Genomic DNA, 16,347 nt, shown 5'->3' on the forward strand with positions numbered 1-16,347 from the left:
TCGGGCTCTATCGCGGCGGCACGCTCTAGGAAGAAGGTTGGTGAAAGCTGGTGTATGTGGTGGTTCGGACGGGGCTCGTCGACCTTGGCTGTGGAGGATGACAGGAGGTGTCCGAGGATGTTCTTGAGACGAGACGGAGGGCTAGACATGGCTAATGTTGACCGAAAGAGCCTCTTCTACAGAACAAAGAGGTGAGATGTAAGAACGAAGATGAGATTGTCAATTTCTGCGTGATGAATCTGAAATCGTTGACTCGTTTGAAAGCTGGCGGTTACAGACACATGGAGGCGAATGAGGAAGAAGTGGTGAGTGAGAGGAAGCACTTGTATGCCGCGATTGAAAGCCAGCCATTCTTGCTACCAGCCACAATCCCTCTTCCACTTACCCGATCCCCGAGCCAGGCCTAGCTGTCCCTGCTGGCATACCCCAATTGTCCAGCTTTTTTTGAGACACTTTGACGGACCGAACCCGACAGCTCCAGCTCCCAGCTCCTGCTTAAGCCCGGCTGTCCTCGGTAGGAAATTACCCCACACTTGGCAAGTGTGCTTCCAGGGCTGCTCCCCACCAGGTTCAAGCTCCCGTCCCAGGCAAGTCGGGGTAGTTGCGCTAGACCGGATTGGACCTCCTTGATATTAGGTAAGCAGGACTCATAGAGAAGCGCATAGGTGAGCCCGCGCCAGGGGGTGAAAAAACGTCCAGCCAGCAGCGAGGAAAGGGCCCACTGCACTTAATGAAAGTCGCGTCGTCGCTGTGCCACCTTGCTGTAGCCTTGCGCGACCAGGGAAAGTGCAGCGCGAAGTGCCAACGCCCGAAATTTTATCACCGACATCAGCGGGACCTCCTTGAAGCACCGCCATCTCTATCCTTCCCACCTATCCATCTCAAACATCAGCGATTCGAGTCATACGTCACTTCCTCACATATTCCGCCTCGAGTAGAGCTTTCTCTGCGACGGTATCACGACGACACCAGCCGATACTTTTCTTGATCTTCCGACCTCTCGCCAGCAATCATGGCAGCTATGTGAGTGCCCATCACCCGCTCCTTCTTTCGCACAGATCCCATGCCCGTCCAATTGCCGAAAAATCATGGATCTTATGCGGAACAACTGTTCTACAATCAGGCGCAATTGGTGCTTCTCCCACTTTTCCATCGTCCGATAGCTAACGAGATGCCCCTTCCCAGAGAGAGCTTCGACGGCATCTACTTGGACCTCTCCAAGGAGAGCGGCAAGTGCAGATTTGCCGAGAGCGGTCTCGGTTGGAAGCCCTCCGGCGGCGGCGATACCTTCACTCTCGATCACAGCACAATTGCCTCGGCGCAGTGGAGCCGAGCTGCCAAGGGCTACGAAATCAAGATCCTCAACCGAGACTCGCGCATCATCCAGCTCGATGGTTTCCAACAAGAGGTAAAGAAGCGCGCATCAGTCGTTAGATTCAGGATGAATGGAATGCTGACTTGGTTATTGGCGTGAAGGACTATGAGCGTCTTTCTAAGCTCTTCAAGAACTGGTACAGCACCGCGCTTGAGAATAGGGAGCACGCCCTGAGGGGATGGAACTGGGGCAAGGCCGACTTTGGAAAGGCTGAGCTGTCTTTCAACGTCCAGAGCCGCCCTGCGTTCGAAATCCCCTACTCCGAAATCTCAAACACCAACTTGGCGGGTCGTAACGAGGTCGCGGTCGAATTCTCAGCTCCCACGGACAAGAACGATACTGGCACTAATGGCCACTTGGGCGGTGCGCGCGGAAAGGGCAAGAAGGCGGGTGCCGGCAAGGATCAGCTCGTTGAGATGCGGTTTTACATTCCCGGAACCGTCAAGAAGGAAGTGGAGGGCGATGAGGCTGGTAGCGACGCCGGCGGCGAAGAGGAGAAGAACGCCGTCACCCTGTTCTACGATACCCTGATGGAGAAGGCCGAGATTGGCGAGACCGCAGGCGATACTATCGCTACGTTCCTGGACATTCTCCATCTCACACCCAGGTATGTGCGAATCGCTAAAGCTGTCTATAACCTGACAGTTTCTGACGCTCCGACAGAGGTCGTTTCGATATCGACATGTACGATGCGTCTTTCCGTCTCCGTGGTAAGACATACGACTACAAGATCCAGTACGACGCCATCAAGAAGTTTATGGTGCTTCCCAAGCCAGACGAGACCCATGTGCTTCTTTGCGTTGGCCTGGACCCGCCCCTGCGCCAGGGTCAGACAAGATACCCGTTCATCGTCATGCAGTTCAAGAAGGACGAGGAGGTGACGATTGATCTTAACCTTACCGAGGAGCAAATAGACGAGCGGTACAAGGACAGACTTCAGCCTCACTACGAGCAACCCCTCCACCAAGTCATCACCTACATCTTCCGAGGACTTGCCAACAAGAAGATCACAACGCCTGCCAAGGACTTCCAGACGTATGTGTCTCACCATCCGAGCGAGAGAATCTGTGCTAACATCCACGCAGCCACCGCAATCAGTTCGGTATCAAGTGCTCGATCAAGGCCAGCGAAGGCTTCCTGTACTGCCTGGAGAAAGCGTTCATGTTTGTGCCTAAACCTGCGACGTATATTGCCTACGAGCAAACAGCATCCATCACATTCTCTCGTGTTGGAGGTGCCGTTTCTGCGCTGTCAACCTTTGATATCACCGTGCAGATGAAGAACGGCGCTGGCTCATCACAGTTCAGCAACATCAACCGCGAGGATCTCAAGGGGCTCGAGGAGTTCTTCCGACTCAAGGGATTGCGCGTTAAGAACGAAATCGATGAAGAGACCAACCTCATTGCCGCAGCCATGCGCGACCAAGCCATGGACGATTCGGAAGAGGAGGTTGTTGGTGCCGCCAAGGCCGACCGTGGCTCAGCTGACGAGGACGAAGAGAGTGTCGATGAGGACTTTAACGCCGAGAGTGAGAGTGACGTTGCCGAAGAGTTTGACAGTGACCATGAGAGCTCTGGCTCAGGCAGCCAAGAGAGCGACGTGGATAATGACGACGGCGACGATGGCGAGGATGACGAAGAAGAGGAAGAGGAGAGGCCCAAGAAGAAGAAGAAGACGGGTTGATTGCGCCCTTTCGACTTTTGGGTGTGTTTATCGGCTGGGTGGAGAGGCTGCTGGGCGTTTTTATTTGGGTGTCGGATGGAATGTAACACTACGATTATCTACTTTGACGCTGGCCGACTCGGCGTCGCGGCGAAGCAAAAGAGGTTAATATTTTTCTCGGAAGAGACCCTGCGAGTCTTTTGCAACACGAGGATTTACTGAGTGCGTTTTTGTTTAGTATCGAGTGACTGTTTACTCACGGCATTATGCAAGTGGGGTCCATGTAAGCTTGCCTAGTACCTTACCTTGTACGCCAGTGAGTCAACCCAGCACATGCCACACGACCACCCAGATGTCATTTGGTGTCTTGACCATCAAGTCCCAGCCGTTTACTACTTGTGTTCCCTCCTCACGATCGCATGAACAAGCTACAGCGGGTCCTGCCACATACCTTACACGTACAAATACCATGAACGAGCCCGTCCCGCTCCCTGGCTCAGGCTCAGGCTCAACGGTAACGATGCCAAGCCTCGGCCTCGGCGTCTACCAGCTCAGAGGGGAAGAATGCTTCGCTGCCTGTCTGGCGGGGTTAGAGGCCGGGTACCGGCACGTCGATACCGCGCAGCTGTATGGGAACGAAGGGGAGGTTGGGAGGGCTGTTGGGGTGTTTTTGCGACGGCGGGGGGAAGTGTCATCGGATGGGTGCGATGATAGGCTTGGTGTTTCTGCCGCTGGAAGAAGAGGGGGAGTCAAGAGGGAGGATCTGTTTTTGACGACCAAGGTTGGCCAGTGGGATGGCGACGGGGAGAAGATGTATGAGAGTGTCTCGAGGAGTGTGATGAGAATTGCTGGGGAGAAGGAGGGAGGGTACGTTGACTTGATTCTCGTACATCGTCCCGTTGCGCGGTGGAGGGATATCTGGAGCGTGCTGGGAAGGTTTGTGAGGGAGGGTAGGGCGAGGGCGATTGGGGTGAGTAATTTTGGCATTGAGGCGCTGGAGGAGATGAGGAAGGGTTGCGAGGGGGTGTTGCCGTGTGTGAATCAGATTGAGGTGAGTCTTCTTTCCTCGCCGTGTTAGGACATTGACAGAGGTCTGCAGAGCAAAGTTGATTGAGGGAGAGATGCTGATGAGTGCGGGAATAGCTCCATCCGTGGTGTCAACAGCGGGAACTAGTCGCCTACTGCCAACAAAACGGCATCGTGGTACAAGCGTACAGCCCTCTCGCGCGCGGACAACGGTGGACGGACCCTGTGTTGAAAGAGGTCGTAGAGCGGGTCCGGCGCCGTGTCAGTGTCGGGGTCCGGGAGGTATCATTACCGTCATCCGGACAGGTGGCGGAGACGAACCGGCGCAACGAAGACCCACAGGGCGGGGAAACGGCAGTCACGAAAATGAGAGAGATCACGGAGGGTACAGTCACGCCGGCGAAGGTGCTGATCCGTTGGTCTCTGCAGCGCGGATTCGTGCCGCTTCCGAAGAGCGCTGGGGTGGAGAGGATCAGGGAGAATGGGGACGTATTTTGGTTCGAGCTTGATGAGGCCGAGATGGACTTGTTGGATGGATTGGATTTGGGGGCAGCAGGGGCGCTGTTTCCTAAGAATGTGAGTTGATGATGGGATACCTACCTACCTACCTTACAAAACCTAGTACCTTCCAAGATGCCTTCCCATGGAATGCATCCTGATAGAAATGCTCTGGAATAGCCTGGTAATGCAGCCTGGGGGGCTAGAGGTAGCGTGTAAAGACTTCATTGCGAGTTTGTAAAGTACGTAAGATTGATCGGCTTTCGGTTTCTGTACATGGCCATACGTAGCCTGCCTCTATAGAAAGTCCCAGGTTCACTTTCACTTCACGTCCATGACATGATGTTACAATATTGAGTCTGGCCGCAACACACAGCAAGAGCGTGGATAGTATGCCTGCTAATGAGGTGACTACAAGTGCCCCACGCAGACAGCGCCTCCCAGCGGCCGGGGCAGCACGGAAGGTTCGCCGAGACCCGAATCGGGACCTTATTCGGGCGCGGGTTGGTGGCGCTGGCGCTGGCGCATGAACTCATCAAGTGGGTGGTGGAACCATTCCAGGGCAGCCAGGACAGGTGCCAGCTTCACCTGGAATCTTCGATGCTCACTCACCCTGGGCCATCCCACCTCACACTGCGCTTGCGGAGGGGCAGTGAAGCAGTGACCTGCCTGCTTGCAGCTTGGGGTAAAGATCGCCAAACAAACAAAAAACATCGACAAACGTCTCTGCCCTTTGACCTGCGAGCGCTTGACTTTAACCTTTTTAATTTCCTCCAATTCAGCACTCCATTGCCGTCATTTCAGATACCTGACTCGCTTTCTAAAGATGACGACCATGAGCGAAAGTAGCTTTCAACGTCCGTTGCGCGGCGGTTGCCAATGCGGGCGCAACAGTTACATCATCGAGGTCCCGCAAGGCACCACCGAGAAAGCCCAGGTGCTATTCCACACAGACTCAATGCACAGTAAGTCGCTTCGCCTGGCCAATTTCTCGTGATATCCGAGGGCAGGCCTTCTCAAATAATCCCGCCGTGCATACAGCCGATCATGCCTCCCCTCTTCGAGAGCGGAAGCTCCGCTAACCCATGATCTGATCCGCAGGAGTTCCTCTCGCAACCCCACTGGCCGCCATGATCCGAGTGCCACTCTCGTGGTATCACAGCTCAACCCACGCCTTCTACCCAGACGAAAGGCACTCGGCGATCCGTCGCGTCTTCGAATCACCCTCCAACCACCACCCTTCGAGACGAAACTTTTGCGGCTTCTGCGGCACGCCGCTGTCCTACTGGACCGAGAGACCCCCTACTGAGGCGGGGTTCATCCACCTGACCCTTGCGAGCCTGCGAGGCGAAGACCTACGAGATCTGGAAGATCTGGGGCTGATTCCAGAGTTTGAAGAGCCGGAAGAACAGCCCGCTGTTCCGACAACAACCACGGTAATTGGGAGAGAAACCCAGGGCGTCCCTTGGTTCGAGGGCATGATTGAGGGCACCCGTTTAGGCAACCTGCGTCATAGCCAGGTTGTTGATCATAGCAAAGACGGGAAAATCAGGGTTGAATGGGAGATTGTAGAGTGGACCGAGGGAGACGATGCTCCCGACGTGGCCCCAGCAGCGGATGGCGATGTTAATATGACGACAAATCATCCCGGAAAACGCAAAATGAACGACCGAGAAGACGAGGATGCGGCTGTTGACGGCATGCATTAAGCCTTGTCCATGCCGTGCATTGCAGCGGCAGGGTAGGTCGTAATGAGTCCAGGGCCGTCACGAACTGGGCCGGCTCACCTTCGTCCCGGCTTCCGTACACCTCGGTGAGGCTCTGGATAGAGTCTCCAAAACAAAGACTATGCTCCTGGCGCAGACTTTGTCCCGTCAGTCTTGGAAAGTTGGCGCGAAGATGTGCTGCGTGGCGGATACGGAAAGAATTGAGATGCGGTTCGAAGAGCCCGGCAGGCATGCGCGCTCTACTGACGGCAGCGTTCAAGATGATTATAGCAAAGATGAAGGTACCTTGAGATAGCTGTAAATGCGGCCATGTACACACATACCCCAGCAGGGAATACAAGTTGCAAAATCTCCGATGATCTCCCGGAAGTAGTGTGTTTTTGAGTCGTTTCGAGCTTCCGCTACCTGGACCAAAGGCCTGTTGGCTGTAAGTGAAGGCCCCGCCAGCCGGGCAGACGGCTTCGTCAACCGAAATCGAGAAGACACAAAGCCATTGCATCGTTTCCTTGAATGACCGGAAGATGCCCTGGCCTTCCGCGTAGAAACAATAGATCGGTGTTATTTCATGTGATGCGGCGCATTGTAATCGCGCAGACTAAGGTGCTTACGCTGGGGCTGTCGGGCTTGGAGGGGCGGAATTGAATTCCAAGCAGGATGCAACTCTTCGTAAAGTCGTGTCTATACATCCATGAGCCGCTTCAGAGAAGCGCCGCACGGAGAAAAAGAAAACCGGAAGGGGCCTTGAGATAATGCTAGGTGTTCTGAAGTTGAGATGCCGTCTATATCAGAGTCTCGTTATGAAGCTGGGTGCGAGAAAGCTGGATGGTGCGGAGATTATGGGACGATAGCCGGATTTGGAGAAGCTTATTGGAGTGACATTGGACGAGCCGGATGTAGATAGAGGTGAAAGGGAGACTCTCCCGTCCGACATCCGCTCATCGAAAGCGACGTGATTTTGTTCGCGGACCCGGGGTACTCTGACAGTACATTTGGACTGGGCGCGACCAAAGTAAGGAAAATTATGGCAGTATTGGCTGGTTACCCGTCGTCTGGGAGTCGAGGAGAGCTCGGGAGGATTCCCCGTGGCCATGGTCGGTCGCCTTATGCGAGCGATTGCGTAGGACGAGACCTTGCAGAGTGTGCTGCGAGCATGTCTGCTACCAGCCGGTTCTGGCGAGGCAATCAGAAATTGAGATCAGCTCGGATTGCGCTAGCGGCCGGCGGAATTGAGCCGTCACTGGAGTTTTGGCGACAGCGTTTGGTGATATGCATGTCGCCGGCCATCCAGTGTGCGCATGTGTCGGTACCGGTATGTTTTGCGCAATCTGTGTGTGATGTGTAAGGACAACTTGGTGCGTGGGCTGCAGAAACTGCAGCGAATTCATGCTGGCGCTCTGTGCCAAATAGAGACAAGTGTCCAATCATATAAGTTCGGAGCTCGTCAGGTGAGGAATCGTGGTTTGTTCGTGTTTCGAATTGGCTCTTGGAGGCCGGTGCTGGTAAGACGAGCTGGGCAGAGAAAAGGTCATGTTTTGACGGATAGACGGGCCGTCGTGTGCTCTCTTAGACTCTGGCAAGCGGCGGAGAGGAGAGAAATGGGGGCACTTGGGAAAAAGGGGACCCCACGGCGGGGTAATGGAAGGCGCCCCTGGCCTAGGCGCAGATGCACTTCCCCTGTTAGGTGTCGGGTCGAAGAAACCCCAAGGAGGGCAAGAAGGGAGTAGATACTTGCCTATTCGTACCTTCCTTCCCATTGCCTCCGAATTCATTTGGAAAGAGGCATCGTGATGAGGACGTGCTTGCCTCTTACAGAATTGCATGTACATGTACATCAAGGTTGCACAAGGTCACTTTACTGGCGGCAGCTGCCGTGGATATACACTTAGGTTATTGCCTTCATTCCTTCCATCTTTCCCGTAGCCTCTGCTGACTCTAGCGAATGGAACATGACGATGCGCTTCTTTTCGGTGTTCCATGCACAATCTACTGTAAGAAAATCCCCGCGCCATCTGGGTAACGAGATAGGTACACCGCTCAAAGTAGACGCTACCGGCGGGCAAAGAAACCTCACGTTGGACGCCTCATCTTTGCCAATCCAACTTGTCAGATCACGCCTCCGACCCATCCCCCAACGCCGACGCCAATGCCAATGCCAATTCGGGCCATGTTCTAGTCCTAGCTTCTCGGTGTCGACGGTCCGACATTGGAGACGTCCAGAGTACCAGATTGACCAAGGCGCTACCTGATACCACGTCCACCCGTCCCATGTCGTTGTCTGATGTGCCCAGTCTATACCTCACTCTTACTGCACACCTGCACGCTTGGTACAGACGGATACCTTGACACGATGCGGGTGTTTGTCCCATCTTTTTTTTTCCCTCTTCCCTGCCCCGTCTACCTTAGTTTATGATACTCGAGTAATCCTTGTATCTGGCTACCTTTCCTTTTGCCTAAACCTACTAAGGACGTCCAAGTACCCCCGTCCATCCCAAGGTCACAATGCCGTTTTAATTGCGCCGCGCTGCTTCCTTCCGTCTTTTTTTGCATCTTATAAGTATCGTGGCAGCACCTCACTGCCCGTCTGTACGATCCATCTTGCTCCCTTCTCTCTCCGTCGCCTCCTCTTTTCATCTTAGCCCTCCTCTCGATCTCTTCTGACCACTTGTTATCAAGTGGTTCGTTTCTCGTCGGGGCAAATTTTCTGCTCTTGGCTGTCCCATCATCATCACCATCCCACCGTCAAGCCCATCGAAACCCCTCCATCAGTCATAGCGTAGGTGTCTCGCAGACTGCCAGCTCTCTGAGAATCATCATACCAACTCTCCTCTCCGTAGCAGGTCACCCTTCAAGCCCGCCCATCATGTCTCTTCCTAACGACTTCCTCTGGGGCTTTGCCACCGCATCGTATGTATTTCATCCCATCATCAACCCGGCTCGGCCCATCCCCAATGCCCCGGTCTGGTTGTTATCACCATGCATATTCGCGCCCTCTTCCGCCGATATCCCGATTTGGACGACTTACAAGCATTCTCCCACCACACTTCGCCCTCCTCCCTCCGTCTTTCCCGTCCCGCCTGCAAATTCCACTTCCCCTCCGAGCTGCCCCCACTCTCATCTTTCCCCTCTCTCCTCATTTAGCGACCACGACGACACAACATGCGAGACCCCTGCTGACGCTATTTGTCCACCTCTACAGTTACCAGGTTGAGGGTGCCGCCGAGAAGGACGGCCGTGGTCCTTCCATCTGGGACACCTTCTGCGCCGTCCCCGGCAAGATTGCCGATGGCAGCTCCGGAGCCGTTGCCTGCGATTCCTACAACCGCACTGCCGAAGACATTGCCCTGCTCAAGTCCGTTGGCGCAAACACCTACCGTTTTTCCCTTGCCTGGTCGAGAATCATCCCTGTGGGTGGTCGCAACGACCCCATCAACCAGGCCGGCCTTGACCACTACATCAAGTTCGTCGACGACCTTCTTGAGGCTGGCATCACCCCCTTCATCACCCTCTTCCACTGGGATCTCCCCGATGGACTCGACAAGCGCTACGGTGGTCTCCTGAACCGTGAGGAGTTCCCTCTCGACTTTGAGCACTACGCCCGCATCGTCTTCAAGGCCATTCCCAAGTGCAAGAACTGGATCACCTTCAACGAGCCTTGGTGTTCCTCCATTCTCGGCTACAGCAGTGGCTTCTTCGCCCCTGGCCACACCTCGGACCGCAGCAAGTCCGCCATCGGTGACTCCTCCCGCGAACCTTGGATCGTTGGCCACAACCTGCTCGTCGCCCACGGCCGCGCAGTCAAGGTCTACCGTGAGGAGTTCAAGCCCACCAATGGTGGCCAGATCGGTATCACCTTGAACGGTGATGCCACTTACCCATGGGATCCCGAGGACCCTGAGGACGTCGAGGCCTCTGACCGCAAGATCGAGTTCGCCATTTCCTGGTTCGCTGACCCAATCTACTTTGGCAAGTACCCTGACTCCATGCTCAAGCAGCTCGGGGACCGCCTGCCCGAGTTTACGCCCGAGGAACTCGCCCTTGTCAAGGGATCCAACGACTTCTACGGCATGAACCACTACACGGCCAACTACATCAAGCACAAGACCACCCCTCCTGAGGAGGACGACTTCCTCGGCAACCTCGAGACCCTCTTCGAGTCCAAGAGCGGCGAGAACATTGGCGAAGAGACCCAGTCTTTCTGGCTGCGCCCCAACCCCCAGGGCTTCCACAACCTCCTTGTCTGGCTCTCCAAGCGCTACGGCTACCCGCCCATCTATGTCACAGAGAACGGCACCTCCCTCAAGGGCGAGAACGACATGCCCCTTGAGCAGATCCTCGAGGATGACTTCCGTGTCAAGTACTTTGACGGCTACGTCAAGGCCATGGCCGATGCACACGAGAAGGACGGTGTCAACGTCAAGGGCTACATGGCGTGGTCCCTCATGGACAACTTCGAGTGGGCCGAGGGCTATGAGACTCGCTTCGGCGTCACCTTTGTCGACTATGAGAACGACCAGAAGAGATACCCCAAGAAGAGCGCCAAGAGCCTTAAGCCCCTCTTTGACAGTCTCATCAAGAAGGCCTAAGTATATATCACCCTGTTTGAATGTTGACGCATTGGGAGAGGAGGGTAAAGGGCATCCATTAAGCTTGGATATGCATATCATTTATGGAAATGTACAGAGAGCACTGAGCTGCTCATGATGATGTATGAAGATTCTTTCGTTGCGATCCAATATGTAGTTTGGATATGAAATACCGAATTGAGAAGGCTTAAATCTGATGTCGATCAAGGAGTGAACTGGAATATGAGATGTGGGTTGTCTCGCTGGATTGTGATTACCGGCTAAACTTTATGCTTTCGGTTACATTTGAACCTCGCTTAGGAACTTCGTGTAGGTATCACTCAGATCTCACATGGCTTGTCAACCAGCAACTGAAAAGGACTTTGTAAGCCTTTCAGAACTGCCGAACCAGACTTTGGGCTAAGGTGGTTCCAAGGTGTAGTAAACGCGCCACGAACCATGTCGGCTCGGCCTTTTCCCCATCTCACTTTCTCTGTGTCCTTATGTGAATAAGAAATATTCGATGAATGTTGAATTCGCTGGCTGTCATTTATGACTTGTCTGCAGTAGATAGGATAGGCCCCTCACAGTTGCGAGCGCCGTAGATGCCACGGATCACGGTATGTCATGAAATTAGTTATCGACGAAGTAAAGATAAGCGCAGAGCCAGCGAGGTCCGAAGAGGGCTTACGGTATCGGATGTGCCTGATTTGAGCCGCATACGGTCGACTCAGCATTGGGTCGGCTGGGCGGCCGGGTCAATCCCGACCATCCAGCTCTTGATGTTTGGCCGGAACACGATGCCGGACATGGAGCCGCTGCCTACCTGCGAGGCCTCGGCGCTGTTGTAGGTCCCGGCTTTAGATGCGTAGTAGCGTCTGAGTTATTGAAATCGCAGTAGAAGGAGGAAGAGAGCCCAAAGAGCGGATCGAGTTGTTTGCTCCAGCATCACCATAGGCATCGCCAGCTCAAAGAGCCTTTGTCTCATGCAAATTGCAACCACAAATATCATAAACAGACAAAGGCACTGTTTGAAATCATAGGCATTTCGCCTGCGCGTTCTTTTCATGAAGTGGGACTCTGCCCAGCTTGACCCGCAGAGAGCAACAATATCTGGCTTCAGCCGATGGCGTCTAGTTCCAGCTGAACGGTTTGAGACAACAAGCACCCTGTCTGCTTTTATTTCAGCTTCGGCCGAGAACCAATACAGGGACTCTTGCGTACCTGACGCTGTTCAAAAAGATCTCGGCTCGCAAAATGACAGCAAGACAGTGTCTCATCCCAGCGACAGGCCAAGAAGGCCAGATGCCGTTGCCCACGCGGTCCTTGCCGAGGAATCACGGAATCGCGGCAGCCATGGCATACATCGTGACTCCATCTGCCGATCTCTCCAGGTTCAGGGGCAAAAAGCGGTTGGATGGACTTGGCAATGTCTTCCCGCTGGCCTTACCCCCTTGCAGATGCTTAAGCATGTTTCCCGAAGTGGGTGAGCCACAATCTCTGTGCGCACTTATATCCCCAGCTCGTGTCCCCAGTTCAAACGAGACTCTAGAATTCTGCGCGTTTTGCTTTCTTCGATCACTGTTTTTGCGGCTTGGCCTACGTTTTTTATTATGCCGCTTCAGTGGCTCCACGGCCGCTTTGCCTACACGCCGCTTCATACCGATGATGCACCCTCCTCGGGTTCTTCATCATGGAAGGGCAGGCCTTACCACACAATATTTACCTTGAAACAGCTCAAGTTGGCCGCGTTCACTATTGCTGGGCTGTTGTTGCTATTTGGTGTTGTGGTCTATAACCGTGATCAGATTGAAGCCATTCGAGTAGCTTACTCAACTTCTCAACACGACGAGTCACCTGACGTCAAGTCTGTAGACTGGTCTCGGTTTGCGTACGTCCAGTATGTCACTAATAAAGACTACCTCTGTAACTCGGTCATGTTCTTTGAGAGGCTGCAATACTTGGAGAGTAAAGCGGGTCGAGTTCTGATGTACCCCTCCGTCATGCTCCCTGATCCTCATGAGAGAGAACATGAAGGTTCATCAGATGATGCCAAACTCCTCATCCTTGCTCGGGAGAAGTACAACGTAAAGCTTGATCCAATATCTGTTCAACATCGAACAGGCTCAGATCGTAAGTCGTCCCTCCAGGATCATTACACCGGCCGCCAAGGAGCTGACATGGATCTCTTATTTAGCAACTTGGGCGGACTCTTTCACAAAACTTCTTGCCTTCAACCAGACAAAATACGACCGCGTACTTTCAATCGACTCGGATTCAACTCTTCTCCAGCACATGGACGAGCTCTTCTCTCTTCCCCCAACCACAGTCGCCATGCCACGTGCATATTGGCTTCAACCAGATAAACACATCCTATCCTCCCAAGTCATTCTTATTCAACCAAGTCAAGTGGAATTCACTCGCATCACATCCAAAATCAACAATGCCGGAAGAAATGATTATGATATGGAGCTCGTCAACGAATTATACCAGGATAGTGCCATGGTTTTACCGCACCGGCCTTACGATCTCTTAACGGGGGAGTTCAGCAAAGACAACCACCAATGGTACCTTGGCAGTGACGAGGAAACCTGGGATCCAGTCGCCGTGTACAACGAGGCAAAGTTGCTGCATTTCTCTGACTGGCCTCTGCCGAAGCCCTGGTTAGAGGCCCCTGAGAACTTGGTCCGGGAGAGAGAGCCTAAATGTGTGGCCATGATGGATGGACTTGGAAGTTGCGCGGCGAGAGATATCTGGCGTGGGATCTACGATGAGTTCAGGGAACGTCGGAGGGTAAGTCAGCTGGAAGGTCTCAAGCAGTCTACAAACAGCGCGGCTAACATAGAGGCAGCGAGTCTGTGACACGAAGCCCCCGGAATCATCAGAAAAAGGTCGTAGACGCCGCCAGTCATGGAGGAGATGAATAATGCATTGATTCGAGAAGGTTTCCCTACGTCCTTTTCTTTCGTCTTTTGTCTCACGATGAGCAATTTGCAAGCAGTCTATCCCCTTTTGAGCCACTCAGTGAAAACCTATCGGAGTCTCATGAAGCTCATCGATCCTAAATACCAGTAATCAAGCTCTCACCAGTAGAATGGACGGTTCAATCACCAAGATAAACGGACCAGCAATGGAAAATAAGGACTTCATAAAGTATAGACATGCTATTTAACTTTATTCAGATTCTCAGATGACGGGAACGACGCGATCCCACAGTCCTGATTCGAGTAACTCGGAATTGTCGAGGGCTGTATTGAACAACACTCCGATGAGGAGAGAGCGATAGATGATCACATCATCAATTTTCTCATTCGGCCTCGTAGTCCATTCGTTTTGGTCCTCTGGTTTCGGTTGACGACCTAGTACTGTGGCTAATCTGCTTAGCACTTGATATGTGTTGAAGAACGTGGAGGGCATATCGTATTCGGATCCTATCAAGCGTTCAATCTGGAACGTAGTGTCCTTCAATTGTCTCTGGAAATGTCTCAGTTTTTCTTTGTCTTCGGAAGTCAATTGCAGCTCCACTTGTGTCGATGGATCAGAGAATAAATCGTCACGTAGATGAGATCGCAGGTGTATTAGATTGCCCGTAGAATCAAGTCGTATCTTCAGCGCGGCTTCCAGGGTATCTTTGCCGAGATGGAAGTTGTCAATGAGGCTGCCAAGCGCTTGCAGCATCTTGTAGTGAATGCCCTGCGCAGTCGGTGGCGGCTGCTGCTGTTCCGGCTTTTCTGAAGTTGGGTTTGCCACATGCGGAACTTCAAATAAGCCTTCTTGTGCCATACTCTCTGCTTGTGATAGAATCAAAGAGGTACTAAACAGAAGTTGGATTCGATGGTCAAGATATTTCTCATCCTCCACGGCTTTTGACAACCAGAGGTCTGCCCGCTCTAGTTCTGAATGGACGGCTTGACGAAGTTCCTCTCTTTTCACAAATGGAAACTGTGCCATTTTCGTCCGGAGTTGCGTGGGATGATAGAGAAGGCTCAGGCACAGTAAAAGAGCTCTGTAAGTGCTGAGAGAGGAGAAACGCAATGCCTCCCACTCTTCAAACCCTGCTTCACTTACTGTCGCATCAGGAGCGTGTTCCCTTGAATTGAACCATTCGAATTTTTCCCAAGCTAACCCCCCAGCTCTCTTCAACTTTGAATTCGCGAAAATATCCAAATCCGTTTTAGACAATTTTTCCCAGTTTGATTCATCAAACTCACGGAGTGTGACTTTTGCCCAAAATCTCCCATTGAGGGCGAACACTGTGAATGGATTGTGACCCTCCCACACTTTTGCAGGGAAAAGCGACGGGGTGAACTTTGGCGACTTGGCCAAAATAAAGCTGGCGAGACGTCTGCAGTGATGGTGGATGACATCGTAGTGTAGTACGAAGCTGTCCGGCCCTCTGTGTCTGCGGCCGAAAAATTGGATTACCTTCAGCATACTCTGGCCACCCTTGCCCTGAAGCATATTGAACTCTGGAACGTCATAAATGTTCCGTAGTTCAATAGTGCCGTTCGAATGCTTCCCTGCCTCTCTGAGCTTCTCTAAAGTAGGTGTCGACATGAAAGAATTGCCTCCGCGCCGACGATGCTCAGAAAATGCCCCAATTACACCAAGAACTGGGTGCTGACGAAAATCGAATTGGAAGTTGCAGCCAATAATAACTGGGTATAAATCTGTGTCGACATCTAATCGCTGGACTCCAGCAGCTGCTGTGATGACTACGATTGCGCCAACCTCAGCAGAAGCAGGGACGGCGATGAAGTCGTCAGGAAGGTAGTCGGCAGTAACCGGAGTAAGGTCGAACTCGTTGTCGAAATCTTCCAGTCCAGTGGTTTTGAAAAGGCCAAGCCATGTAGCTGGATATGGCGCCACGTCAGAGGCGAGGTTTCCGACATCCTTCAGTTTCTTCTTTACCCACAGGGGGGCAAGCTTGCTGGATGTCACCCACATGACAATCTTGCTATATAGGCTCAAGCTTGGTCCCGACTCCGGTGGATTCTCTCGTTCTTTCTCTCGGAGACGAGTTATTTCCTGAATCCCTTGCTCCAGCTCCTTCAACCTGAGAATAGGAGTGAAAGCGGTGTAGCTCCAGCTCATTTCGGAAAATATCCATTTCCTTGTCGTCCGCTTCGACCATCTCCCGATAGCTCGAGCATTTGCTCTGCGACCACCTTTCCCACCCGCAAGAACAGCTTGGAAGACTGTAGCAAGAGCAATCATGGAGGCTACCAATCCAATCAAAAGCGTAAAGCCGAAGGTGATGGGATCCCAATCGATGCCTGCATCTTGTGCTTGTTTTTGCTCCGCAAGAACGTTCAGAAGAGCCCGGAGCAGACAGTCCGTGGAGTTTTGGTTTTCGAGACACTCCGAACCGGCGGTGGCCATGATCAAGGTGGATTCGGGGCGAGCCCACCGCCGAATATGTAGGCTGAAAGGCGAACGATGGTAGACGAGGGTCTGTTGAAGCTGCACACCTGACATAGGAACAAGCTGACTTTAT

General features: G+C 53.1%; 6 protein-coding genes across 6 annotated transcripts; 5 read left to right on the forward strand and 1 right to left on the reverse strand.

Moving 5' to 3' along the window:
- Positions 1–1,012: 1,012 nt before the first annotated feature.
- Positions 1,013–3,058, forward strand: BDZ83DRAFT_723336 (FACT complex subunit pob-3; the record flags this gene model as incomplete). The annotated part of the gene is made up of 5 exons (XM_060512550.1): positions 1,013–1,023; positions 1,186–1,408; positions 1,477–1,982; positions 2,039–2,410; positions 2,461–3,058. The coding sequence occupies 5 exons, from the start codon at positions 1,013–1,015 to the stop codon at positions 3,056–3,058; spliced, it is 1,710 nt and encodes a 569-aa protein (XP_060359811.1).
- Positions 3,059–3,506: 448 nt separating this feature from the next.
- On the forward strand, positions 3,507–4,648 carry BDZ83DRAFT_589105 (putative aldo-keto reductase; the record flags this gene model as incomplete). The annotated part of the gene is made up of 4 exons (XM_060506198.1): positions 3,507–3,703; positions 3,779–4,088; positions 4,181–4,312; positions 4,448–4,648. The coding sequence occupies 4 exons, from the start codon at positions 3,507–3,509 to the stop codon at positions 4,646–4,648; spliced, it is 840 nt and encodes a 279-aa protein (XP_060359812.1).
- A 748-nt stretch (positions 4,649–5,396) lies between these two features.
- On the forward strand, positions 5,397–6,270 carry BDZ83DRAFT_723338 (uncharacterized protein; the record flags this gene model as incomplete). The annotated part of the gene is made up of 2 exons (XM_060512551.1): positions 5,397–5,526; positions 5,666–6,270. 2 exons carry the CDS (start codon positions 5,397–5,399, stop codon positions 6,268–6,270), a joined length of 735 nt encoding a protein of 244 aa, XP_060359813.1.
- Positions 6,271–9,148: 2,878 nt separating this feature from the next.
- Positions 9,149–10,871, forward strand: BDZ83DRAFT_589119 (family 1 glycosyl hydrolase; the record flags this gene model as incomplete). Its single annotated transcript, XM_060506201.1, has 2 exons — positions 9,149–9,192; positions 9,485–10,871. The coding sequence occupies 2 exons, from the start codon at positions 9,149–9,151 to the stop codon at positions 10,869–10,871; spliced, it is 1,431 nt and encodes a 476-aa protein (XP_060359814.1).
- A 1,592-nt stretch (positions 10,872–12,463) lies between these two features.
- BDZ83DRAFT_589093 (glucose N-acetyltransferase) lies at positions 12,464–13,712 on the forward strand (the record flags this gene model as incomplete). Its single annotated transcript, XM_060506197.1, has 2 exons — positions 12,464–12,983; positions 13,048–13,712. The coding sequence occupies 2 exons, from the start codon at positions 12,464–12,466 to the stop codon at positions 13,710–13,712; spliced, it is 1,185 nt and encodes a 394-aa protein (XP_060359815.1).
- Positions 13,713–14,036: 324 nt separating this feature from the next.
- On the reverse strand, positions 14,037–16,232 carry BDZ83DRAFT_796377 (uncharacterized protein; the record flags this gene model as incomplete). Its single annotated transcript, XM_060515866.1, has 2 exons — positions 14,037–14,581; positions 15,287–16,232. 2 exons carry the CDS (start codon positions 16,230–16,232, stop codon positions 14,037–14,039), a joined length of 1,491 nt encoding a protein of 496 aa, XP_060359816.1.
- Positions 16,233–16,347: the final 115 nt, after the last annotated feature.

This window comes from Colletotrichum acutatum, assembly GCF_030867785.1.
Source record: "Colletotrichum acutatum strain CBS 112980 chromosome Unknown BDZ83scaffold_135, whole genome shotgun sequence".
NCBI classification, from domain to species: Eukaryota; Fungi; Ascomycota; class Sordariomycetes; order Glomerellales; family Glomerellaceae; genus Colletotrichum; species Colletotrichum acutatum.